This window comes from Suncus etruscus, chromosome 1 (assembly GCF_024139225.1).
Source record: "Suncus etruscus isolate mSunEtr1 chromosome 1, mSunEtr1.pri.cur, whole genome shotgun sequence".
Classification (NCBI taxonomy): domain Eukaryota; kingdom Metazoa; phylum Chordata; class Mammalia; order Eulipotyphla; family Soricidae; genus Suncus; species Suncus etruscus.
In genome coordinates this window covers 187,263,840-187,290,885 of record NC_064848.1, presented here as the reverse complement: position 1 = coordinate 187,290,885, position 27,046 = coordinate 187,263,840, and the positions used below count along the sequence as shown (strand labels likewise).

The 27,046-nt window shown below is 53.1% G+C and overlaps 2 protein-coding genes and 1 non-coding gene across 3 annotated transcripts; all 3 read right to left on the bottom strand.

Annotated features, from left to right (window-relative positions):
• Positions 1–1,382: 1,382 nt before the first annotated feature.
• On the bottom strand, positions 1,383–10,461 carry CSF3 (colony stimulating factor 3). Its single transcript, XM_049767061.1, has 7 exons — positions 10,423–10,461; positions 3,484–3,587; positions 2,595–2,728; positions 2,359–2,510; positions 2,063–2,170; positions 1,795–1,941; positions 1,383–1,547 (listed from the first exon to the last, which is right to left on the bottom strand). The coding sequence occupies exons 1-7, from the start codon at positions 10,459–10,461 to the stop codon at positions 1,383–1,385; spliced, it is 849 nt and encodes a 282-aa protein (XP_049623018.1).
• PSMD3 (proteasome 26S subunit, non-ATPase 3) lies at positions 10,299–25,887 on the bottom strand. Its single transcript, XM_049779492.1, has 12 exons — positions 25,504–25,887; positions 21,774–21,964; positions 19,920–20,057; positions 17,916–18,052; positions 15,895–16,085; positions 15,681–15,784; positions 12,925–13,039; positions 12,687–12,806; positions 12,335–12,438; positions 12,058–12,213; positions 11,190–11,240; positions 10,299–10,685 (listed from the first exon to the last, which is right to left on the bottom strand). The coding sequence occupies exons 1-12, from the start codon at positions 25,721–25,723 to the stop codon at positions 10,608–10,610; spliced, it is 1,605 nt and encodes a 534-aa protein (XP_049635449.1). The 5' UTR covers positions 25,724–25,887; the 3' UTR covers positions 10,299–10,607.
• On the bottom strand, positions 17,190–17,292 carry LOC126025651 (U6 spliceosomal RNA). Its single transcript, XR_007501494.1, has one exon. It is a non-coding gene; the product is annotated as a U6 spliceosomal RNA (small nuclear RNA).
• Positions 25,888–27,046: the final 1,159 nt, after the last annotated feature.

The following is a 27,046-nucleotide window of genomic DNA, read 5'->3' as shown; positions in this document are numbered from 1 at the left end:
TTCCGGGTGGGTTGGGAGTTCCCCCACCCAAGAAATACTCATAACCTGACATCTCATTGCAGGCTTGGTGCAGCCAAGGGGGTACAGATGATGTGCTGTCAGGGTTTGAGGTGGGTCCCTACACTTGTCAGCTCTGCCCTGAGCCCTGGGCCACCTCCTAGTGTATAGACCTTCTGTCACCAAGTACTGTCCCTTGTCTGTCTGGGCTGCAGAGACGAGGCTGGGGGGAGGAGGGGTGTTGGAGATGGGGTGGGCCCGGCTACCAGGGGTCAGGGTTGTAAGCAACTTTGACTGACTGCAAACTGGCAGCTAAGCTGGCTGAGATGGCCCAGGCGGGAGGGTGGGGAGTAAATTCTGTTTTTGGTCAGGCCCAGCCCCATCCAGAAAGGGGCTTGTGAGACTGGACTCTCTTCTCCACTCAAGAGCCCCAGAGAGCAGGGTGTGGGTAATGGGGTCATCCCTATGTCCAGGCCCCTTTCTATGGGCCTCTGTGGAAGTGGGGCACTGTATCTATCACCTGGGGTTAGTCCCTTTGCCCCCTTTCCTGCCCATTTGTCTCTGCATTGGGGATCCCTCCCCAGCACTCACATATGGAAATAAGTGGGAGGTAGGGAGCAGCCATTACCCCCCTATTCAATTCTTGGCCCCCAAACTCAGACCCAGGGTGCCCCAGCTGGACTCAAGGAAGGACATTCACAGACATTAGCACTTTATTACCCTGACGCTTAGTTACAGTGAGAATGTAGGGTGCTGGGGCAGGGGTCGCTTCCTGGGATGGAGGATGGCCAGTGTGGGCCTCTTGGCTCCCCAAACTCCCTCCATGGCCAGGATGTGGCTCAGCAGGAAAGCACATGCCTTCCATGTGGGAGGCCACAATGATCCATTCCCCCACCCAGACTTAGGAGAATTAGATGCCCCAGTAAATTCCTGGGGCCCCTGGGTCAAGCAAGTCTCCTGCCTCTGGCCTCTCCACGGGGCTTACTGTCCCCCTGGACCTCACCTGGGGGAGGTCAGGGTCAGCCACTTAGGTGGACAGGAGCCACGTGGAAGTCAGAAGCAGAGGACAGGACCCACTGGGGGACACTGGTGTTTAAATATTAAACGGGTGTGCATCTCCCACAACACAGGAGATTTCAATGCTTCCAGGGGCCCCATGGGGGTACCCCGGAGGCTGGAGGTCACTGTTTCTACCCATGACCCATCAGAGCCAGGCCAGGGAGTAGCCACAGGACCGAATACTTGGTATTTACCTAAGTGCCCCACCCACTCCAGTAGATGGGGGCACAGAGCTTCCTCTCTGCTGCAGGCAGGAGAATGACTTTAAATAGGCTTAAATACACATAAATATTAAATAGAGATAAATAGGTAGACTGGGAGGGTGCTCAGGACTCAGTCAGGCCACATAGCAGCTGGTACGCTTGTTCCAGAAAGTTCTGCAGGCTGGAAGCCACCAAAACACCCCCTGCCCGGCGCTGGAAGGCGGAGGTAAAGGTCGGTAAGAGGCCCAGCGTAGGCTGCACGGTAGGGGCCATCCCCAGGCCCTTCATCTGTGGGAGAAGACGAGAGATAGATCAGTGATGGGGCCCACTGAGCTGGTATTAGGGCCGCAAGGGAAAAAGGCCCAGGGCCTGGACTCGAACCTGGTCCTTGTGTCTTCAAGGCCTGGGTACCTGTGTCCTGCCCTCCAGCCGGGGCTGAGGACCAGATACGAGGGTCCTGGGCTGCAGTGGTGCTCTGCCACTGGGCGCACTCCCAACACTACTGTGTCCAAGGAGGCCATCTCTTTCTGCTCACCTGCTGCCACACGTTGGTGGCAAAGTCAGCCACATCCAGCTTTAGCAGGTTCACAGTGGGTGCCAGCTCAGGGGTGATGCCCGCCAGGGCCTGCAGGAGGCCTTGGTAGAGGAAGAGGCCTCTGTGCAGGGCATCCAGGCAGCCTGTCTGGGGGACCAAGGAGGAGACAAGAGGGGGGCATTAGGGCTGAGAGCTCACCTCCAGTATGGAGTCCCGGGACCCAGGTAACCATGCCCCAACACCCAGCCTCACCCCTGCCCACACTCACCAGCTGCAGGGCCTCACTGGAGCAGCTGCTCAGCCCAGCCCGGGGAATGCCCAGAGAGTGTCCAAGCAACACCAGCTCTTCGGGATGGCACAGCTGGTAGGAGGCACACTGGGGGTGGGAAGGAAGCCCAGTGAGGGGGTGTCTCTGTCTCTGGACCCCCATGTCCAGAGACTTTGCCCATCCTCATCCTGTCCTGCCAGGGGTCTCAGCCCTGCAGTCCCTCCTGCTCTGTCCCAGCAGCCAGGGGTGGGGGGCAACTCTGTACTACTCTGTGATTCGGAGCTCCCTTCACTCACCAGCTGCTCCCGCAGTGCCCAGCCCTGGGCCTGGATCTTTTTCACTTGCTCTAGGCACTGGAGCAGGAAGCGGTGGGGCAGGACCTTGGCAGGAGCCTGGGCAGCTACAGCGTCTTGGAGCAGCCACAGGGCGCCACAGCAGAGCAGCAGGGCTGAGGAGACTCATGGTCACGCACTGTCCTCAGCGCCACCACCACCCCGCTTCCCTCCCCACCAGGGACAAGAGGGACACTCACCTGTCAGCTTCATGGAGCTCTGAGAGGCTGGTCGGCCAAAGAATTGGTACAGGCTGCTGGCTCCTTGGTCAAGCGGATTGGGTGCAGGAGGCAGGCGTGGCTGAAGGACTGGGTGCTGGTGACTAGCTTGGATTCTGGCAGGACCAGTTCAGCTCCGGGGCCTTTATATTCAACCCATAAAGGTCTGGGAGGAAATTACCTGGAGCAGAGACTGAGGCTTAGTAATAACTTCCCAGGATTTATGCAAATCTACTGTCCAGGACAATGCAAGGGGGGTGGGGGGCAGGGGGAGCTGATGAAAATCTGTTTGCGAAAGTTTGTGAAATCGTGGAATCTCTGAGCTCTCTTTGACGTCTTGTCCCCCTCAAGCGCCCTTCCTCCTCCAAGCTCCACCCATGCCCAAATCCCCCGGGGGTATTTGAACAGAAACCTGCACAACCAAGATTGCACCCCAAGGCTGGGACTGCAGTGGGGTGGGGTAAGGTTTCTGCCCCCCCCCCCCCAAACCTGCACTTCCCCTGCCTGGAGCCAGTCTGGGCACCTCTGTGTCACTTGCTCTTTGACTCTCAGCTACATGTCCCCTCCCTGTGTCTCAAAATTGGAGGAAGATTCTGGCCTTGGCTATCTCCCCTTTTTCTCCTAAAGTCCCAGAAGCTGCTTGCTTGGGTCCCCTCAGTGAGAGGGTCTCTGCCATAGGCCCTTTGGGGTCCTGTACTCTGTTCCCACACACACTTTGATAGGCCCAGGGCCAGCTTCCAGGTCCTGAGCAGTTATCCGGGAATTCCCTGAGCCCCCTGTGACTCATTCCTCCAGGCCCCACTCACTGAGGAAGGAAGCCGGATGATGTCTGTCCTGAATGAATCAAGGCCCCTCCGGGCTCTGGCTTTACCTGCTCTTCCTCCTTCCACCCTGGGACCCCCAGCGCAGCTCGGTCCTGACCTGCAGCAAGCCTAGTTGGGGGTTGGACAGGTCCCCTGTCAGAGCAGGGAGGCTCTGGGTGGAGGAGGTGGGAGGAGAAGTGTAGGGGCTCAGACCCCTCCAGCTGGGATGGTCCCTGGATTTTTTTCCACCTTAGCGGTTCATGAAGGGAAGGTCCTAGCAACGTCACAAGCTGGGGCTGTTACAGCCCCTGCCTCTGCCACAGGTGTGAGCTTCTCACAGACCAGGGGCCCTCCCAGGGCAGTTAGTGGGCCACACCAAGGCTGTCAGTTTCTCCCCAGGTTTCCTGTGTCTGACCAGAATAGATCATCCCTCAGGCTGTGCTGCCTCTTGGTGGCCACAGCTGGCATGGCCTTCTCTTTATTTAGGAATTATATCTGGTCCACCACCTCAATGATTCCCTGTTCCAACTCAGGCAGGTCTCGGACTCCAGATACGAATAAAAGCCCAATCTGGGTCCAGCTTTGTGGGAATAGAAAGGTGCACCTAGTGGAACTGTGGGAGACACAGGACTCACATTTGCAAACAAGACCCCTCAGAAGATTATTACAGATACGAGATTGGCAGGCTAGGGGCCAAAGTGATGGTGCAGTGGTAGAGTGTTTGCCTTGCACGCAGCTGATCCAGAACAGACTGCGGTTTGATCCCTGGTGTCCTTTATGGTCCCCCAAGCCAGGAGCTATTTCTGAGCGCATAGCAAGGAGTAACCCCTGAGTGTCACCGGCTGTGGCCCCCCCAAAAAAGAAAGATTGACAGGCTAGAGGGATAATATAGTGGGTTGGGAGCTTGTCTTACATGCAGACAACCCAGGTTCAATCCTCAGCACCACATATAGTCCCCCAGAAGTAAGTCCCAGGTGGTGTCCAAAAAACAAAGCAAACCTCAAACATATTGGTTGTGATTGAGCTCCCTCTTAGTTTCTGAGCACACACTAGACCCATTTTCCCTTTTCCTGAGGAATCTGACCCACCTCCTGGCTCTGCATTCAGGTATCACTCCTGATAATGCTCCAAGGGACCATATGGGATGCCAGGAATCGAACCCGGGTTGGCCACAAACAAGGCAAGCAACTTACCTTCCATACTATCTTTCCAACCCCTCTATTTTATTTTAAGTGTATGTACTTGCTTGCTTTTGAGCTACACCCAGCCATTCTTAGAATTTACTCATGGTTCAGTAGTCATGGATCATTCTGGCAGGGTGCAGGGACTTGGTGCCAGGGACTGAATCCAGGTTGATTATGTGTAAGGCAAGTGTCCTACGCGCTGTGCCATCTCTCAGACCACCAAACCTTATTTAAAATATTTTTGTTTTGTTTTTGGTCACATCTGGAGGCACTCAGGAGTTACTCCTGGTTTTTTTTTCTTGTTTTTATTTTTTTATTTTTTTATTTTCTTCCTTTTTTTTTTAAGTGAGGAAGGAAGTGAGGAAGGGAGGGGATGGAAAGAAGGAAGGGAGGGAGAGAGGAAAAAGAAAATAAGGGGGGGAGGAAGGAAAGGAAGAAAAAAAGGAGGGAAAGCAGAAGGAAAGTCGTTACTCCTGGTTTTGCCCTCAGAAATTGTTCCTGACAGGCTTGGAGACCATATGGGATGCCAGGAATCGAACCAGTGTTCGTCCAGTGTTGGCTGCATGCAAGGCAAATGCCCTCCTTGCTGTGCTATTGCTCTGCTCTGGCCCCTTAATTCCTTCCTTCCTTCCTTCCTTCCTTCCTTCCTTCCTTCCTTCCTTCCTTCCTTCCTTCCTTCCTTCCTTCCTTCCTTCCTTCCTTCCTTCCTCCCTCCCTCCCTCCCTCCCTCCCTCCCTCCCTCCCTCCCTCCCTCCCTCCCTCCCTCCCTCCCTTCCTTCCTTCCTTCCTTCCTTCCTTCCTTCCTTCCTCCCTTCCTTCCTTCCTCCCTCCCTTCTTTCTTTCTTTTTTTGGTTTTTGGGCCACACCCAGTGGCATTCAGGGGTTACTCCTGGCTATGTGCTCAGAAATCCCTCCTGGCTTAGGGTACCAAATGGGACACTGGGGAATTGAACTGTGGTCAGTCCTAGGTTAGTGTGTGCAAGGCAAATGCCCTACCACTTTATTTTTAATAATTTATTTTTAAATGACCTTCCCTTCCCTTTGTGTCTGTTATTGTGGCAGTTGAGTCTGGTAAACTCTAGTTATAGGGCTGCACTGGGCTGCTGTTGGTGATCACAGGTCATTGTCTGGGAATGCAGGGATAGAGTCCCCCTCACACACACCCCCTATAATGCTGTTCAGCACAGGTGGGTTGTGGGGGTTTGAACTTGCAGCCCAGGTGCTTTTCCATGGAGCAATCATTATGTCCTAGAGCCTTAAACCATTTTTTGGGAGTGTTAGGGAACATATCTAACCATGCTCAGGGGACTACATAGCGCCCAGGATTGAACCCAGTGCTTCTGCATGCAAAAGCATGTGCTCCAGTCCTTGGGCCCCAGGAAAGTACTTGCAAGTGGCCAGAGATGAAGATGACAGTTGTATAGTGAGTGACCCCCTTGACCTTCCTGGGGGAAGTGGTGGCATCCGTCCTATAAGGAGCAAAGGCAAACTTGTCTTGGCCAAGCGGCCTATGTCGGGGATTTTCTCTTCTTCACTGTGTGTCACATATGGGTCCTGCTCCTGCCCATGAGACTCAGAACTAGCGGGTGGGGGGGAAAGCCCCCAGCTGTGGCTCCCTTAAATTCCTGGATCCCTACAGTACAGTACCATGGCGCTCCTCAGAGACAGGCAGGCTCGTAAGAACAGACTCATTTAACCCCAGCACAGGGCTAAATTCCCACTGCTAATCCCAAAGTCCTGCTCAGTGCCAGCTTCCCCTCACACTTTCTACCTCAACTGGGTTAGGGCCTGAAACATCTCTACAAAGGGTGGAGGGGGTGGGGGGGCTCTGCAGCTGAGTTGGCCTGTGGGCCGAAGTATGTTCAATGAGCTAAAAGTGGGTTTTACAGTCTTAAATGAATGGGGGGAAAATCAGGACTATTTCGTAACATGTGAAAACTGAAATTCAAACCCATGTTTGTAATTTGTTTACATGCTATTGAGTGCTGCTTTCATTCTGGAAGGGTTGAGATAAGCAGCTGTGACCAACCTCAGGCTGCCTGAGAAATATTTCATCGGGTCTTGGAACAGTGGAATGAGGCCTGAGACTTACCCAAAGTAATCAGACTTATCCAGATTTATCTAGACTGAGTAAAATGATGTCCAGATGGGAGAGAGCAGATAATTTGTTCTATAGGTTTTGCTCAAACCTCTCTGTATCCTGGAATCCCAGAAGTTCCACAAGGTAAATTGCTTTTGGACTTTTTGGGGGCCATATCGGGAGCTGCCCAGGTCTTACTCTAGGCACTCAGCAATCACTCCTGGCAGGGCTTGGGAGAATAGGGGAAGTCAGGGATTCAACCTGGGTCACCCACCTACGAGGTGCACCCTACTCGCTGCTCAGACTGGGATTTATTTTCTTCTGTTGTGTAGTCCCTGGGTGCTGTGTAGGCTGGCTCAGGTCTAACAAAGGAAGTAAGTGAAGAATTACATTCCTGTGATGTATTGTTGACAGGTAAAAACCCAAAGTAGGGGTTGATAGCACAGTGGGTGGGGCATTTGTTTGCTTTGCATGAGGTTGACCCGAGTTCAGTTCCTGGCATACCTAAGGGTATCCCGAGCCTATCAGGAGTAATTTCTGAGTGCAGAGCCAGGAATAACCCCTGCGCACTGCTGGACGTTGCCCCCAAAACAAAACAATGAAACAAAACCAAAGTAGGGTCAGAGAGATAGCAAACCAAGCCCATCACTTGCGTGTTTTTTTGTTGTTGTTTTGTTTTGTTTTTGGGTCACACCCAGCAGCGCTCAGGGGTTACTCTTGGCTCTCAGCTCAGAAATTGCTCCTTGCAGGCTTGGGGGGATACGAACCTCTGTCCTTCTGCATGCAAAGCAAACGCCCTACCTCCATGTTCTCTGGCCCTGCCTTTACATGCTGTTGACCCGGGTTCTATCCCAGCCATTTCGTATGTTCCCCCAATTCAGAAGCCCTAATTCAGGAGTAATTCCTGAGTGCAGAGCCAGGAGTAAACCCTGAGCACTGCCCTCCCTCAAAAAGGAAAAAAAAGCCCTCAAAAGCTTTTTATCCCCCTTGGGTTGGGCCAAATGCCCAACAGTGCTAAAACCAGATTACCACATGCAAATCAAGGGTTTAATTAAGCCCTGTACTCGTTTGCCCAAAAGGCATGGGACCTGAAGTGAGTAGAGTTGAGCCTGACCCAGATATGATTCTACTGGCATCCTATAAGGTCCCCGGAGTCTGCCAGGAGTTATTCCTGAGTGCAGAGCTAGGAGTAACCCTGAGGCACAGCCAGGTGTGCAAGGTAATCATCCTGCTTGCTGTGATATAGCTCTGGCCCTTTAAATTTATTATTTAAAAAAAAATTTTTTTAGCATTTATTTAAGTTTTTGGGCCACAGCTGGCTGGTACTCAGGGGTTACTCCTGGCTCTGTGCTCAGAAATCTCTCCTGGCAGGTTCCGGGGACCATGTGGGATGCTGGGAATCGAACCTGGGTCTGTCCCATGTCGACCACATGCAACGCAAACGCCCTACTACTGTGCTATTGCTCCAGCCCCTTTAAATTTATTTACTTATTTATTTATTGGTTTTTGGGTCACACTCAGCAGTGCTCAGAGGTTACTCCTGGCTCTGCGCTCAGAAATCACTCCTGGGAGGCCAGAGCAGTTTGGCCAGAGGCCAGATTGGGAGGCCAGTCTGCTCAAGGAGTGATGCACCTGCCTTACCTGAGCTAGCTTAGGACGGGCCAGTTTGATCCCCCAGTGTCCCATATGGTTCCCCAAGCCAGGAGTGATTTCTGAGTGCATAGCCAGGAGTAACCCCTGAGCATCACCAAGTGTGGCCCCAAAACAAAAACAAAAAATCACTCCTGACAGGTTTGGGAGACCATGAGATATTGGGATTCGAACCAGGATCTGTCCTGTGTTGGCTGCTTACAAGGCAACACCTTACCACTGTGCTATAGCTCTGCCCCTAATAATTTTTTTTGTTTTTTTTTTTGGGCCACACCCCTTTGATGCTCAGGGGTTACTCTGGCTAAGCGCTCAGAAATCGCCCCTGGCTTGGGGGGACCATATGGGACGCCGGGGGATCTAACCGCAGTTTTTCCTTGGCTAGCACTTGCAAGGCAGACACCTTAACTCTAGCGCCACCTCGCAGGCCCCTAATAATTTATTTTTTATTTTTTTTATTTTGATCATAGTGGCTTACATATCTTTCACATTAGTATTTTAGGTACACATTAACAATGAATCAGGGGAATACCCACCACCAAATTTGTCCTCCCCCCTTCCCCATTCCCTTTCTGCAAATCCTCTTCTCTTCCCTTTCTGGCTGTTATTGTGGACAAAAACAAACAAACCAACTAGGGGCCGGAGTGGTAGACAGCGGTAGGACATTTGCCTTGCACATGGCTGACCCAGGACAGATTGCAATGTTTGATCCCCAGCATCTCATATGGTCCCCCAAGCCAAGAGCAATTTTTGAGCGCATAGCCGGGAGTAACCCAAGTGTCACCGAGTATGGCTTAAAAAACAAATAAATAACCCCCCCCCCCAAAAAAAACCCGAAGGGCTGAGGATGTGGCTCAGTGGTAGTACACATTCTTATGTATGAGGCCAAGATACACTGCAGACACCAAAACAAACAAGAACAGCACGCTAGAAGGAAGACCACCGGGCTCCAGGGTGCCACGTGCTCTTGCTCAGACATATACAGCTTCATACTCTGTTCACTCACTTTCTCGTGCACACACACAAACACACTCTACACTTTGCAGATGGAAGAAGGAATTGCGAGTGGGGAACAGTGAGCTGAGTGTACAAACTCTGAGTGTACTCTACAAGTGTCGAGTTCGGTGCCTCCAGGAAGAGAGCCAGGCCCTGGGGTTAAGTACAAGCAACAATCGACAATGAGCATGACTTGAGTGGGACAAGCAGGAATCATGCAAAACCCAAACCGCAAGGACTAGTCAGAACCTCGTAGCCCGGATGTGGTTCCCAGGGCAGGGGCCCCAGATCCAACTCAGTACTGAATGGGGCCCCTGAACACTGCTACTGCTCCACCCATTCAAAAAAATAAAGTCAGTTGCTCCAGGGACCAACCACCAATCGTGGAGAGAACAGGTTATGTCCCTAGCAGCCACAGTGGAAAGTGCACTCTCCCCGCAATCCTGTCTAAGTAGAAGTGCCATTTTGGTGGTCAAGGAAGACTTAAAACACTTAGCACCCCTACATACTGCAGGACCCCCAGAATGAGACCTCAGGCCCCAGTTCCAGCCCAGGCATCAAGAAACCCACAAGAACTTGAAGATTTTCTGCAAAAATAAAGTCAGGACTTGAGGGATGTGTGTAAAGGACTACTTCACGAAGTGAACCTTAAGTTTTGTGGCACGGATGGGTAGGGATAGCTTGAGCTGTGGAAAGTGTTGCCTACAGGTAATCCCAGATTAGGAATGCCCACAATGGCTTGGTGGGCAGGCTCACGTGTCCTCCAACCCCCAAGAGCAGGAGCCTAGAAAGGGATGAGGGGCCTCATAACTGAGGCTGGTCTCTCTTTTCACCCTCACCCGGATCCTCTGGGAATTGACAAACACCACCCCTCAACCATCTCAGGACTGGCAGGGCCCCCGGAGAGGCACCAGGGAGCCTCTAGACTGGTCAATGCTGCAGAGTCAGGTGGAGAGAAGGGCAAAACACAAGGAGCTCTGGAGAACCTTTTATTGTTTAAAAATCATAATTGAAGCTTCAAAAAACATACACCCATTGCATGTTCCCCAGTCCAGTCCCTCCTCCCTGCGGGAGCTCAGGGCCCCCATCCTGTTGCTCACACTGCTGGCCAGGACCCTGCCCTGGAGGCCCTCCCCCATCGGTCCCAGGTGAGGTAGGGGTGCTAGTCCCTGCACCCTCATCCCTCCACCCTGTACATATGCGCAGTCTGTGAGCCGTGTATGGGGAAGGGGCTGGAGCCACGGGAAAAACAGAGCCGTCCCCACTCCACCCAGTCCCTGGCCCCTCAAGGAAAGCTGTCATCGTCGTCTTCCGCCATCTCCTTGGCAAACTCCAGGTCCTGCTGCTCCCGCTCCCGTCGCTCCTGGGAATGCAGCGGGGCTGGAACTCAGTACATGGCCCTGCCTTAGCAGCAGGCATAGCCAGAGCTGAGCTTTGGGTTCTCAGGGCTCTCTGGGCTATCCCTGCAGGAACCACTCACCCCTCACCTGTTCTTTTTTAAAAATTGGGTCCAATCCCAGCTAGTTCAGCCCAAGTGACCTTTGTGGAAAGGATGATCAGGCCACTGGCTGGGATCAAACTTAGGGCCTCTCACACTATAGGCAAACACTCAGCCACTTGAAGGCTCTCCCTGGCCTTTTCCTTTATTAGACATATTTTTGGCTTTGTCTTTTGTCACACTTGGCCTTCGCATGTGAACTGCCCCTGGTGGAAATGAAAACTGGGCCTCTTGAACCTAAGCATGTGCTTAGCCAGTGGGGCATCTCTCCAGTCCTCTGGGGGCCAAACCAGAGTTTAGTCCATGCTCTGTTGATGAGCCACTATCTGGCCCTCCTGTTTGCCACCCGCCCTGGCTGGGGCCACTTACCTCCGCGGACTCCAAGTCCTTGTTGTACGATTTGGGAGGAAATCTCATGGCCTGCGGCAGGGAGAAAGGGAGGTGAGGAGGCAGCAGGGACCTCATCCCGGGCATACACACACAGGACTAGCAGTGTCCTTCCCGTGAGGCCCGGAGACAGGAAACCAGCATGTATACACTAGGAATGCGGGCCCTGCAGGAGCCGGTTTGGCCTCAGCATTACAGGGGGGAGGGCAGGACACTGACTGCAGAACCAGAATCCAGTCTGGAAGTCAAGGGACCGGGCCTGACCCCAAAGGGGTCTGCTTTGAGGGTGGGTGGTTTGGGAGAGGTCTGAAACCCTGACTACAATCACAGTGCCCATTTTCAAAGTAAAGTCAGGAAGATCCAGAGAGTAGGAGCAAAAACGCTGCCTGTGCCATTCTCCTCCCTGCACGAGCTGTGTCCCCCCAACTCAGATCCCCAGGGTTCCTTATCCATTCACCTCCTTCAACAGCTCCCCACCCAGTGGTACTTAGGGCTTACTCCTGGCCTTGCATTCAGGAATCATTCCTGGTGGGCTTGGGAGACCCCCTTGCACATAGGAACCCACGTTTGATCCCTGAGATGCAGGCCAGCTGTGTGCAAGGCAAGCATCCTACCCTCTGTGCTATCATTCTAGCTCCTCATCTTTTTGTCTGGATTTGGGACCACACCTGGCAGCATTCAGGCAGAGCTTAGGGTCCTATGTGGTTCTGGGGATCTGGGATTAGCACATGCAAGGCAAGCCCTCTAAACCCTGTATCCTCTCCCGTGCTGGGTCCCAGACCTGGAGGCCAGGGTGAAGCCTGCAGCCCTGCCTGAGGACCCCAGGACATGGTTGGGGCTGGAATCCCACCTTGACAGACATGTTGTGGATGTCCAGGCAGAAGGAGATGCGCTGGTGGAAGGCGAGCTGTGGCTCCCGTGTGGAGTAGATGTCTGTCATTTCCTTGGACTGCACGTAGCCCTTCTCATGGTTGATGCTGGCCTCGATAACCCCATCACGGATTGCCTGTGGGGCCCCAGAGGGAGGTCAGTGGCAGCCCATTTTCCCGTCTTCCCTAGCTCCGTGGCAGCTTCTGGAGAAGAAACACCTTTGCAGCCCCCATCATGCATCCTCTGTGCCAGCCCACCTTAGCCACAATGAACTCAGCATCCTCTGGGCTGTCCAGCTGCAGCTTCTGGGCGATGTCAGCCAGGGAGATTCGGGAATAGGAGAGACTGATCATGCGTACACCTGGGAGAGAAGTGGGGTCAGTGTAAGCCACACAAGCCAGTCTGGTCCCTGTTGAAGCCGGCTGGGTCTGATTCACAATTATTTGTTTGGGTGGGGGAGGGCAGGCACACTTGGTGGTGTTCAGGGCTTACTCCTGTCTGTGATCATCCTGTTAGTGATCATTCTGGTGGATTTGGAGGACCATATGGGATGCTGGGAATGAAATTCAAGTGACCCCACACAGTGTGGCATCTCCAGCCCCTTTATACCTGTCTTGATGACATTGTGCCGCAGTCGGATGATTAAGGTGTAGGTTCCATCTGCTTGAAACTTCTCCCCAAACTGATCCAGGACTTGGTTGAACTTGGCGAGGTTTCCTGTCCTGACAGCTGGGGGGAGGGGGGTTGGGGGGGAGGAGCATAAGTGCGTGCACGAATCAATGGGCCTGCCTGTCCCAGGGCACTGTGCTGGGCAGCGGCAGGCAGCTGGGTAGCGGCAGGGTCTTACCCTGGGTCAGCAGGAAGTAGGGCATGAGTGAGCGCTTGAGCGACGGTTGCCGGAACTGCAGCCGGTCCGGGATCTCTCCCAGCAGCAGCTCCACCACGATAAGCAGCTTGTGCACCTGGTAGGGGGGCAATACGGAACATAGTGAGCAGGGGCCCCACCTGGTGTTGACCATGAATAGGGCTGTAGGCTACACGGACACTCTGAGCAATGGGGCCAGGTCCAGGGCAATAGCTGACCTCTGACCCCAGGGAGCACCCTGAACACAGAGGTCGGGACGCAGGCAGAGGCACTCCTACCTGGTCCTGTCAGCTGTCTCTCCTAGGCAGGGCCAGCTACTCAGCAGATGGCACTGGTGGTGGAGTCAAGTAAGAGCAAACACACCAGCCCCGAGCAAGACCTCCATAGCTCACCAGACCCCCTCCTAGCAGTTCAAGGTTAGCAGTGTAGAGGGGTACAGAAGCAGCCACCTGCCTCTCTCCTGACCAAGCAGGAGAGAAACAAGACAGGCGAAGTCTCAGGAGTGTAGGGGTAGCCTGAGACATGTCTGATCGGTGTGGGGCAGGCTCTGAAGGCTGGGCTAGACCCAAATCTGCAGATGTACTGTAGGTCTAGTTGCTCATCTGTTCTGCTTTGTTTTTGGGACATCCCTGGTACCTGAAAGCTTCTCCTGGCAGTGGCCAGAGAGGGATCTTGCAGTCCTGGAAGTGGAGCCTGAGTCTCCGATAGGCAGAGCCCAAGCTATAGCCCTCTGTGGGACAGCCCTGACCCTCCAGCTCTAGTTTCTATTCACAAGCTAGCAAACACCCAGCACTCAGTTTTCTTGGCCCCTGAAATGAGTGTCACAAAAACACCAGGCCTGTTTCTGACCCTACTCAGGGCTGGCACTTGAGCACTGTTCAGGGAGTCAGGCATGTGAAAGTGAGGATGACCTGAAATGCTCATGGCTCAAACAAGAGCATGGATCTTATCAGAAAGGGGCAGGTAACGAAGTGACAGCACAGCGATAGGGTATTTGCCTTGCATGTGGCCAACCCAAGGGGACTGACCCAGGTTCGATTCCCGGCATCCCATATGGTCCTGAGCTTGCCAGGAGCAATTTCTAAGTGAAAAAGCAAAAGTAACTCCGGAAGACACACCCAGTGGCGGTCAGGGGTTACTCCTGGCTCTGCATTCAGAAATAGCTTCTGGCAGGTTCAGGGGACCATATGGGATGCCAGGATTCGAATTACCTTCTGTCCTGAGTTGGCCACATGCAAGGCAAATGCCCTACCGCTGTGCTCTCTCTCCGGCCCCGCTGCTCTTGACAATCAATTCAAGATGAGCTGGGAATACCCAAACTGGGAAGCCCCAAACTCCAAGCCCAGGATCTCAGAACAGGACAGTATTTAGAGATGTGTCAAGAGAGAAGAAAGGTAAACAGACAATCTCTGAAAGAGATGTGAATGTGCAGAAGAGAGCACTCAGAGAGACACACCCAGAATGACCCCATCCCCCAGCCTCCACTGAAACTGATGCCAGGGCAGCTGTGAGAGGCCTAGTGGTCAGTGGTGCTAAGTGGGAGATTCTGGTTTTTTGTTTTAGTATTTTTGGGGGGGGGGGAGGGGACTCACACCTGGTGGCACTCAGAGGTTATTCCTAACTCTGTGCTCAGAAACTGCTACTGCCAGGCTCAGGGGACCATATGGAATGTCGGGGATTGAACCCGGATGTCCGGGTTGGCTGCGTGCAAGGCAAATACCTTACCTGCTGTGATATTGTTCCAGCCTTAAGTGGGAATTTCTAGAGCCAGGAAGGCCACGCTAAGAGACCGACTCCACTCTGAACCCATATGTCCCCACTGCAACGATCTGATCTGTTCCCTCTCCCTTGACACCTAGTGCTGAGTTCACTAGCCATGGCCTTATATTGTGGGGTGTGTGTGCAATCACAAAGTCATAGTGAATGGTGCTGGGGGCTACTCCTGGCTCAGTGCTTGGGTGACCTTGTGGTGCCAGGGACTGAAACGAGGGCCTCAGCTAGGTAAGGCCTGTACAGGGGCCTGAGTAATAGGAGGGGGGTAAGAGGGGGACAGGTAGGGAGTTTGCCTTGCATGGTACTAACCGGCCTGGATTTAATTTGGATCTTCCCAGCCCCACCAGGAGTGATCCCTGAGCAGAGTCAGGAGTTAAGCCCCAAGTACCACTGTGTGTTGGCCCTCTCCCAAACAAACCAACAATTCCTTTCCCCTAGCTGTCTATCTCACAGTGCTTAAAACCAAGGTCAGCCCTGAGACATGGCTCAAAGGCTAGAGTCAGGCTGTACATTGTGGGAGGTTCAAGTCTGGCCCTCAACATCAGTCCCCTTAGCATTGCCATGGCTCCAAATAAATGGCAAAACAAAATAAAACCTTGGGGACTGACTTAGCTGCCCTGGCTGTCAGTCTTTTGGGGATTTTCTGAGTTCCCCAATGGCCCTGTAAGGGAGCAGGTTTTAGTAACAAGATCCAGTTCCAAACCTGGAAAAACATCAAAAGTGCTGGAGAGAAAGGGGCTCCTCAACTTTCCTTTCCCTACCCCTACTTGGGTGGGTGCAAGGGACAGTGAGGAGGACGATACAGAAGTTGATGTCAGAGCTGCAGGTGGTGGCTGCCCATGTTCGCAGAACCTGCCCCAACCATAAAAGTCTGGGGGATGGGGTGGCTGAGCTCTGGGCTGGACAAAGAGAATCGAGGAGCTAAGGGAAAAGGGGGGGGGAACGACGAAGTCGCTGCTGCTCACCGTCTGTTTGAAGCCCACGGCCGTGTGCTGTGGAGCCTTGCGAAGGGCATTGGTCATTGTCCGCCGAGCCTCAGAGTACTCTAACTGGATGGCTTTGATGCGCCCTGAGAGGGGAAAGGGGACCGTGATCAAGACCAAGCAAGACCAGGGAGTACATGAAGGCAGGTCCTGGTGCGAGGAGAGCGGAGGCGTCCAGCCGCATGGGCCTGCTCACCTGTGTAGTACAGGTACCGGGCCCACTCATTGTTGTTGGCCTGCTCAGGAAACACGGACTTGGACACCAGCTTCTCAGCCTGGTCGTACAGGCTGTAGTGCAGGTAGTTTCGCAGCAGCAGGTTCAGCAGGGTGGCCTGGCCGTCGGCGTCGTGCCGTAAGGTGGCTGTCCGGAGCCTGGCGTGCAGGAAGCTTCGAGGAGAGAGGTTAGAAAACATAAACCATCTCAAGGAAAAAACCCTTGACTGACTCCACTCTCGATTATTCGAGACAGTGGCCATGTGGACAGTCATGATCTGTGTGGAAGTGCGGCTCTAGGGACGTGGGTCCCCACCATTGCGGAACTTCTCGGATTTTAGGGAGGAGGCAGGTGTAGATCATGATGCAGCATGAGAAAAGGGAGTGTTGATGGGGAGCATGGGCTGGGAGGGGAGCATAGGGTGGAAGGTTTTAAGTAGCTGGGCTGGCAGGCCCTGCTATGCAGTATCTTGAGCAAAGGTGTGAGAAAAGGGATAAGCACCCTGTGGAGAGGGCCATGGGCAGGGGCAGGAGGGCAGGGTGAGGAATGGGGCAGACTGAGAACTGGCCTTTCCTGAGAGTATTGGAAGCTACAGCAGGTCGTAAGCAGAAGGGAAACTATTTTCCAATCTGTTGTTTATTTTTCTGGCTTTTTGGACCACACCTGGTTGCCCTTAGGGTTACTCCTTGGCTGTGCTCAGAAATCACTCCTAACAGGCCTGGGGGACCCTTTGGGATGCCGGGATTGAACCCTGATTGGCCACTTTATTTATTTATTTATTTATTTATTTATTTATTTATTTTTTTTTTGTAGTTTTTGGGTCACACCCGGCAGTGCTCAGGGGTTATTCCTGGCTCCAGGCTCAGAAATTGCTCCTGGCAGGCACGGGAGGACCATATATGGGACGCCGGGATTCGAACCGATGACCTCCTGCATGAGAGGCAAACGCCTTACCTCCATGCTATCTCTCCGGCCCCTATTTATTTATTTATTTATTTATTTTTTTGGTTTTCCGGGCCACACCCATTTGATGCTCAGGGGTTATTCCTGGCTACTCACTCAGAAATTGCCCCTGGCTTGTGGGGACCATATGGGACGCCGGGGGATTGAACCGTGGTCCTTTCCTTGGCTAGCTAGTGCTTGCAAGGAAGACACCTTACCTCTAGCGCCACCTCGCCGGCCCCATGGTTGGCCACTTTTAAGGCAAACACCAAACCCACTGTACTATCGCCCTGGTTCCTTGTTTAAAAATTTGGGGGGGGGGGGGTTAAGTCAGTAAAAATATGGAACGCTTCACGAATCTGCGTGTCATCCTTGCACAAGGGCAATGCTAATCTTCTCTGTATTGTTCCAATTTTAGCATATGTGCTGCCAAAGCAAGCATGTCCTTGTTTAAAATTTTTTCTTTTTTTTTTTGGTTTTTGGGTCACACCTGGCAGCGCTCAGGGGCCACTCCTGGCTCCACGTTCAGAAATTGCCCCTGGCAGGCTTGGGGGACCATATGGGATAACTGGATTCAAACCACCATCCTTCTGCATTCAAGGTAAACACCTTACCTCCATGCTATCTCTCTGGCCCCCCTTGGTTAAATTTTTAAAAAAATTTTTTATTGGGGTGGGGGGGTAACATTCCTGGCTCTGTGCTCTGGGATTCCAACTGGTAGGGTCTGAGGACCAAGTAGAGTACTGGGGATAGAACAAGGGTTGGCTACATGCAAGGCAAATGCCTGAACCTCTGTACATTTTCTCTGCCCACCCTCCCTGTTTAATGGGACCCACCAATCAGTCCTCTCTGAATGTGGGGTGCAGGGGAGAGTCTTCGGGACAGTTTTTTCTGCCTAAGGTTCTCTCCACCCTTCCTCTGGTTTAAGTCACACAGGGTAAGGACTGCTGGCCTCTCTGCTGGCATCTTACATATACCCTCCCCATGCTTCCTGCCTGCCACAAGACCACAACCAAGTTGTGTATGGTCCCACAGCGGGGGGGGGGGGGGGTCCCCTGTACCTGCGCACCACATCCAGCTTGTCTAGGAACTCATAGACTCGGGCGTGGTAATAGTAACACTTGGCGGCCACAAGGTCCAGGGCCCGGCGGTTCTGAGCGCTGATCTTCTGCATCAAGTCATCGGAGACCTTCTGGGCCTGGGGAAGCAGCCAAGAGACCATCAAGAGGTAATTTCTCACACAGTGACTGGGGGCAGCCAGGGCCTGCCCTTCTGAGGGATACAGCCCAGAGTGGGACCGTGTCAGCAGCAGTGCCCTTCACAACCACCAAGAGGGTTGCTCCTGAAGTCTTTCATCTGACCTGCCAGTACTTATGGGGGAGAGCAGAACCCGAGGGCACAGGAATGCACTCACACAGCAAAGAACCTGCTTAGTAGGTGGGTTCCACCTCACCACTATATTGGAGCCCCCCATCATGGCCAGAAGTGGACCGCAAGGTGTGCTTTACTAAAAGAATGACACAAAATCAGTCAAGTATAGGGGCCAGAGCGATAGCACAGTGGTAGGTTTGCCTTGCATGAGGCCAATCCTAGACAGACCCTGGTTCAATTCCCGGCATCCCATATGAGCCTGAGCCTGATCAATTGAATCCCCTGAGCTTGCCAGGGGGGATTTCTCAGTACAGAGCCAGGAGAAACCTCTGAGCATTGCTGGGTGTGACTAAATACCTGCCCACCCCACCCCCAAAAAAAGGGTCAGGCTTGAAAGGCCACAAGACATGTATTCCACCTCCATGAGGTCTTCAGAACCGGAAGATCCATGAGAGAAAAAGGAGATGTGTGGCTGCCGGGGTCACAGAGGGAACAGGAAATGACTGTTGGTGTTTCTTTGGACTAAAAGAATCAGAGAATGGTAGCTGCACAAGTTCTTACCAAGACCCTATTATACTTGTCTTGGGAGACTCCACCAGTGGTGCTAGGATTTATTCCTGACTCTGCTCAGAGACCATTCCTGGTAGAACTCAGTGGACCATATGGGATGCTAAGGATTGAACCTGGGTTGCCTCTGGTTCAGAATTACATCTTTTGTGGCTATCCTGGTGGTGCCTGGGGGCTGTTCAGTTCTATGCTGGGATGGAGTCAGGGAAGACATGGACCATGCAGTGCCCAGAACCATGCTGCACTTCCTCCTTTTGCAGGAAAATACAAGCTCCAGCATGAGCTTGTACTCTAGTTCTGAATCATCACTTCAAAGTGGGATAATCTGTGTCTTAAATAGAACAATAAAACCTTACAGGGAAAGGAAGAAAGGAAAGAAGGAAAAAAAAAGTATGAATGTGTTTTTCTGAGTGGGCCCCTGTATCCGTTGCTCAGACTGACAAAGCTGACCATCTGGAGAGCATGGGAAAGTCTAGATTCTAAGGACTGCTCTGGGCCTGAGACAAGTCCCCCTCATCCACCAAGAAAAACAAAAAAAACTCTAATAAGGATTGGAGAGTAAAAAGAGGATTTAAGGCACTTGCCTTGGATGTGGCTGACAGGAGTTTGATTCCTGGCCCGGCATATGGTCCCATGAGCACTACTAGAACTGACCCCTGAGCACTTTGGTATGGCTCAAAACTCTGCCCCCACCCCCGCTAAACAAAAGCATGCTGTTCAAGCCCTTAAAACCAGTCATTTCTGAAAAGATAGTGAGAGCTTCCTCTGTGCACAGGGCTGTGCTAGGTACCAGAGAACAATCTTGCAACGGGCAGCACTGCTGCATTCAGCAAGAAGAGATCCATCTGCCTCAGACTGTTGCTCAGATCCAAACCCAGGTATGTCTCCAAATCTGCTTCCCCCAGTGGTACTGTGCCTTAGTCAGGTCCAGAATGACCACTGTCAGCCCTTCCTGCAGTGCCCAAGCAGCAGCAGGGGGTCTTGCCAGGATGTGGAGGTAGGCATGTTACTAAACAGGGAAGAGTGTGTGTATAGGGAATGGGGGAGTTAATAACCCTGAGACTATCTCCATTTCCTTATTAGAGCCGCTCCTGTCCCCTTCCTCCCAGCCCTCCTAGCCAGGTTACCTCTTTGTAGCGTTTGCTGTTCATCAGGAAAATGACGACGAGGAGCTGTAGATACGCTTCCACTTCAGGCAGGAGAGGCGTGGATGCGGCTTTCCCTGTTCGAGGACGGAACTGTAAATCGGCTTCTGTGTCCATGGGCTAGGAGAGGGCAAGTTACCGGAGCTCAGATCAATCAGCCACAGGCCCACGAAGCATGCACTCACTGTCTAGCTCAACAAACGCTGTCTCTGACTATGTCAAGCATTTTCTAGGTGCTGGGGATGCAAAATTAAATAAAGGTCGTTCCTTTTTTTGTTTTGTTTCTGGTTTTGGGCCACACTTGGTGACGCTCAGGGGTTTATTCCTGGCTATGCGCTCAGAAATTATTCCTGTCTTAGGGGACCATATGGGACACCGGGGAATCAAACCGCGGTCCAGCCTAGGTCAGCTGCGTGCAAGGCAAGCGTTCTACTGCTGCGCTACCGCTATGTCCCCCTAATGGTCATTTCTTTCCCAGAAATATCAAGGAGATAGACAAGGAAACACAGAGGGACGTAAGAGATGGGAAGAGATGACAATCTCAGGAAGAGATTAAACCATCCCATCTCTGACCACTGCGAGTTATCTCAAAAAAGACTTGCATGAAGTGGCTGCCCAGGAGAGATGAACCCAGGCTAGTGAGTCACTGTGTGTGTGTGTGCACATGTCTGTGTGCATGTGTATGTACAGTAGTTATTTCCAGAGCTGCTCCAGAAACCAGGGTCATGTGTAATGATTGGCTTGAAATAGCTTCTGCTGGCTGAAGGTAGATTTCCAGGTCTAGGAACAATAAACTCTGGCTCTCCCAACTTAGGGCATAGACTCCGAGCAGCTGGAGTGGTAGGGGAATGGGGATGGAGACGGCTGGAGAGACAAAGTGAGAGGAACAGGAGATGCCACCAGCAGCCACCAGGGTCACAGCTGCAGTCATCTCTGCATGCTCCTTCCTTCCTGCAGGTTTCATTTTGCCAAGTGCCACAGGTTCCAATGGCAATGCGTGAACTCACACCAACTGTTTCTCCCAGACTTGTGATCCTCTCCGTGGCTCCACATATTGGCAATGACTGTTTCAGCAGCAGAGAGGGGGTGCATTTCCTCCAGGACAAAAGATGCCACCCAAAGGGAGAAGGGGTGTTATGAGCCGGGAGGAGTGAGCAGAGTGTTAGCTGGGAGAGGTACCGAGTTTCTGCCCCTCTAGAACTCAAAAGAACAAGTTCTCGTTTGCTGGTAAGTAAAAGGGTACTAAAAAGTCAATATGGGGCCTGGAGAGATAGCACAGCGGTGTTTGCCTTGCAAGCAGCGGATCCAGGACCTAAGGTGGTTGGTTCGAATCCCGGTGTCCCATAAGGTCCCCCTGCCTGCCAGGAGCTATTTCTGAGCAGACAGCCAGGAGTAACCCCTGAGCGCCGCCGGGTGTGGCCCAAAAAACCAAAAAACCAAAAAAAAAAAAAAAGTCAATATGGGGCCTGAGTGATAGCAAAGTGGTAAGGCATTTGCCTTGCATGCAACCAACAGATGATGGACAGTGGTTTGAATCCCGGCATCCCAGGTCCCCTGTGCCTGTCAGGTCGATTTCTGAGCAGAGCCAGGAGTAAGCCCTGAGCGCTGGCAGGTATGACCCAAAATCCCCACCCCCCAAAAAAAGGCAATTTGTCAGGACTGATTCCCGGGCACAGTACAGCTTGGTTCCTGAAGCACCAGCCATGTGGGCCCCGGAACAAAGATAATCGAGACAACAAGGCTTTCCCTCTGCACAGTGGATCCACAGTCTTTAGGATGTCCAGGGGCCCCTGAGGCCACCACACTGTGTCCTTGAAACCAGTCGAACCCACTTACCTCCTCTAGAAAGGGCAGCAAGAAGTCTCGAGTGGCATTATTGGAGGTGAAGAAGCCGTGGACAGCCTTATACAGGACATAGTGGTTGAGGCGGCGGGACGTGGAGGGCAGCATCCGCAGGGCCCGAAGCACAAACCGGGGCTCCTTGCCGGACACGGCCTTCTCCAGCTGTTTCACATGCTCCTTGATGTCTGTGAGGGCCAGAGGGGAGATCACGCCATTACTCCCTGGGATCCCGCCGCCCAGCCAGGAGAGCGTGAGAGCCTTCCATAAAGGGGCAGGATGCGGGGATCACCTCACTTTTTTTTCTGGAGGGGGCGCTGAGGGGGGCCCTCCGGCAATTCTCAGACAATCATGCCAGTGGTTCGATGTGAGAGCACTAAGCTGTGGTGCTGCAGTGACAGGATTACCTGGGCCCTCTCCCAGGGAGGTCAGGGCCAGGGCTGAACTCTGTGTCTTAACCCCTGTTCTAGCTCTCTAGCCAGCACTTCACAGCATCTGCCCAAAAAGGGTTGAACAATGCAGTGATTTTAAGTTAAAAGCAAGAAACAAAAATAGGGCTGGGTGAAGGAAGGGGTACAATAACAAAGAAAAAAGAGAAATAAGACTAGTGCATGGGATTTTATTAGAACCCCAAATAAGAACGTTTAGGGGCCGGAGTGATAGCACAGCGGTAGGGAATTTGCCTTGCACGTGGTCAACATAGGAAGGACCCTATTTTGAATCCTGGCATCCCATACAGTTCCCCTAAGCCTGCCAGGAGCAACTTCTGACCAGAGCCAGGAGTAACCCCTGCTATGACCCACCCCTTCCCCCGCAAAAAACAAACAAACAAACAACCTGTTTAAAGGACAAGGGGAGGGGGAAATAAGGGGAAGAAAAAATGACTACTAAAAATTAGCAACAACATAACTACCACCACCTTCTTTTTTTTTTTTTTTTTTTGGTTTTTGGGCCACACCCGGTGGTGCTCAGGGGTTACTCCTGGCTGTCTGCTCAGAAATAGCTCCTGGCAGGCACGGGGGACCATATGGGACACCGGGATTCGAACCAACTACCTTTGGTCCTGGATCGGCTGCTTGCAAGGCAAACGCCGCTGTGCTATCTCTCCGGGCCCAAAAGTCACACTTTTATTCTACAAAGAAGCTTCGAGAAAAGGGTAACAATGAACAAAGCAGGTGAGCAGAAGATTTGCACGACTGGAGGTTCAAGAGCAACCCCTTATCACGGAACAAGGATGTAGATGTGCCCCCCAAAACAAACAAACAAACACAAGGCCGGTCACAGAGTTAGGGGCACATGCTTTGCAAGTGCAGGACTCATTCTGTATTCCCGCCCTATATGGGTCCCCCAGCATAGCAGAGTGTACCTCGAGGGCCCCAAGCACCAACAGGTGTGGCCATGGTCATTCCAGACACCACAGGCTCTAACATTTAGTTACCCGGCCCCACAGGTGCGTACCACCAAGAGTTCCCCAGGAGTTATTTCTGAGTGCAGAGCCAGGTGTGACCTCAAAACAAATAAATGGATAAAAAAGAAGTTTATAAAAGACCTGTATTATGGAGCAGGCAAAGCGGAGATACCCTTTTGCTGGCAGCTGACAAGCGTTACTTTAGTAACTTTTACTGTTACTTTAAAAGCATCTTTAGTGGATGCTTGTTCTGGCGCTGACTTGAGAGTGCAGACTGATTCTGTCAACACCATCACAGGCTCAATTTCAATGTTTTATGATCTCTCAGTTGTTTTGGTTTGGGCGCCATTCCCAGCTCTGTGCTTGGAGAAAAGGCCGCCAGGGTCTCAGACTCCAGGATACAGCTCTCACAGTCTGTCTGTCCCACAGCCCTCAGGCCTCCCAGGCCTGGTCCTTAAGCTTTCTGCCTTCCCCAGTGTGGCCCAAAGAGGGTTCAACACCGCCCCCTGGAGGGTAGTGGCAGCCTCCGGAGCAATTAGGAGGTTGCTCTCAGCTTATTGGCTTAAAAGCTGATTTTTTTTTTAAATTCTGAAAAGGGGACAATCCACCAAATAAGTTTGGGAGCCTATGCTCTAGCATCTAAGTAGAAAGAAAAACTTAATAAAGTTTGTTTTCAGTTTGTTGTCTTGGGGCCACACCGGGTTCTGCTGAGCTTACTCCTGGCTCTGCATTCAAGGATCACGCCTGGAGGGGCTCATGGGGTCTATGTGGTGCTGGGGATGGAAACCCATTGGGCCCAAGCAAAAACAAGCGCCCTCCAAGCTGTCCTAACGCCTGGGTCCTCAACCAAATATGATCCCACTGGATCTAGACCCAGGAAAACTATCCTCTTGGAGTCATATCGGTAGGATTCAACCAATCATTGCAAAGGTGGGTGGGATGATCTAAGAGGAAAAAAAAGTGGGATGAAAACTTGGAGGGGGAAAAAAAATAAACTCGGAGGAAACAGGCAGACTGTGTGTGGAAAGTCGAAGAGACAAGGAGTGAAGCAGCCATGGATGGTGGAGCCTGGAGAGCAATACTGGAACCTCCAAGAGGCCACTGAGAAAAACCTCAAGTAAAATTCACCTTCCAGCAAACAATACAGCAGGCGTCAAGGCTTGAAGGGATGGGGCAAGGAAAAGTTGGCTTGGGCACCACCTCCCTTAGAAGAATCAGGAAGGAAGGGACTTTGGGAAAGGGGGGGACAGGACTAGGTGTCGGTCTGACCCCCTACGAACGAACAGACACACACACAGACACAGACACACACACACAGGACTAGGTGTCAGCGTGAGCCCCCACGAACACACACACACCCTGATTTCTAAAACACACACACAGAGGACTAGGTGTCAGTCTGACCTGCCTGGCACCCCACGAATAAACACGCACCCTGATTTTTAAAATGATCAACCATGGACCCGAGGGCTACCATCATCAGTCCAGAGGTTGTGAGTGGTGTCGGGCAGAGAAGTTAAAAGAGATCCAGAGGCAGAACGGGGGGTGGGGGGGAGGGAGGGGTCTCGGTGCAAGCCCAGGCTGGGAGGGTCCTGGGTCTGTGGGGCAGGTCCAATGACTGAGTCTGGGCTGGGCTGGGGGATCCCAGCTCAGGGGGGCGCAGGCCAGGAGTGACCCTAAATATGTGTGTGTGTCTGTGTGAGGGGGCCCTGGCTCAGAAGGGGGTGCAGGCCAGGGGAGTGACCCTAAATGTGTTTGTGTGTTTATGTGTGTGTGTGTGTGTGGGGTCCTAGCTCAGAGGGGGGGGCACAGGCCAGAGGAGTGGCCCTAAATGTATGTGTTTGTGTGTGTGTCCTGGCTCAGAGGGGATGCAGGCCAGGGGCGTGACCCTAAATGCCTGTGTTTGTGTGTGTGTCCTGGTTCAGAGGGGGGCGCAGGTCAGGGGGGTGACCCTAAATGTATGTGTGTCCTGGCTCAGAGAGGGGCACAGGTCAGGGGGGGGTGACCCTAAATGTGTTTATGTGTGTGTGTGTGTCCTGGCTCAGAAGGGGGCGCAGACCAGGGGTTGACCCTAAATATGTGTATGTGTGGGTGTCTGTGTGTCTTGGCTCAGAGAGGGGCGCAGGCCAGGGGGGTGACCCTAAATGTGTGTTTATGTGTGTGTGTGTGTCCTGTCTCAGAAGGGGGCACAGGCCAGGGGGGTGACCCTAAATGTGTGTGTTTATGTGTGTGTGTGTGTGTGTCCTGGCTCAGAAGGGGGCACAGGCCAGGGGGGTGACCCTGAATGTGTGTGTGTTTGTGGGGTCCCCGCTCTCCTACCCTCCAAGGTGACGGTGTCCAACTCGCGCTGGGAGTGCTCGGCCGCCGCCGTGGCCGCCTTGCCGTCCGCCTCCCGGGCGGAGGGGACCCCCGGGGCGGCCTCCTCTTTCATCTCCACGTCCTGGGGGGCCGGGGGCGGCGGCGGCTCCTGTTCCCCTCCGCCGGGTGGCGGCTTCGACTTGTCCGCGCCGCGGCGCCGCGCCGAGCCCTCCTGTTTCATGGCGCCCGGGGTGGCGGCCTTGTCCGGGGAGCGAAGCCGGGGCCTCGCGTGAGCCCTCGCGCCGGAGACCAGGAGCCGAGCCGGGGCCTGGCTGCACGCGCGCTCGCTCGCTCGGGCCGCACGATGACGGAGCAGCTGCAAAACCCCCGGCCGGCGCGGGGCCTTCTGGGAGGCGCCAGGCGTGACTAGCCGAGGGCCGAGGGCCGCGGCCTTCCAGGAAGAGAAGTCGACGGCCGCTCGGAGCGCAGGATGGAGGCGGATCCTGACAGCGGTTCTTCGCGCCGGCCCTGCCATTCATTCCCCGGCTCGGCCATCAGGGGGCGCTCAGGTTTCAATCCGGGTTTCGCACGTCGCCGAAACGACAGCCGCCCAACGCGCGTGCGCAGCGGCGCCGTGCGTGATGACGTCACGCCCCGGGCGCGTTTCCGGGCCCGATTCGCCCTGCGTCCCCCGCACCGGTTCGAGTCTCTTCTCTGCAGAACCGCGAGGCTTTTTTGCAGGCCCGGACCTCAACGGGCACCACCGTGCTGCTGGCACCGGAAGAAGAGGAGGAGCCCCGAAATTAGGCTGTTCTTGGGCTGGAGGAGTCGCTAGGAGATCAGGATCCCCCTCTGTCAGAGTTTAATTTAGCTCCTGCGGCAAAAAAAAAAAAAGTCCCCAAATCTCTGCCCTCCAGGTGGGTGGATGGATAGAGGTGAAATTGTGTTTGTGCAAAATCACTTCGGTTTTAATAGAAATGTAGGGGTCCTGATCGGGTCCGCACATTAGGATGATGGGGTGATTTTAAAGAAATAAGCCCCAGAATAGAGGAAGTACCTTGGAAGCTTATTATGTTTAAGGCCTTCAGGGAGCTTTTTTTTTTTTTTTTTTTTTTTTTTTTGTGGTTTTTGGGTCACACCCGGCAATGCTCAGGGGTTTTTCCTGGCTCTGTGCTCAGAAATTGCTCCTGGCTTGCACGGGGGACCATATGGGACGCCGGGATTCGAACCGATGACCTTCTGCATGAAAGGTAAATGCCTTACCTCCATGCTATCTCTCCGGCCCCATTTCAGGGAGCTTTTAATACCTGCTTTTATACATCTAAGTAGCTGTGAGCAGGGAACGGAATGTTGTACTAAGGACAGTCCAAAAGTCCCCCAGGGGAAGGAAGTTAGTCCAGATTCTAGAAGATAAGGGTACCCTGGATCTGAGATAAAACCTGGATCAAAGCGTGGGTGGGGATCTCTCTGTATGTAAAGCACATGCGCTCCAGCTCATTGGGCCATCTTTGTAGCCCTCACTTAGTTTTGTTTGTTTGTTTGTTTTTGGGCCACACCCAGCGGT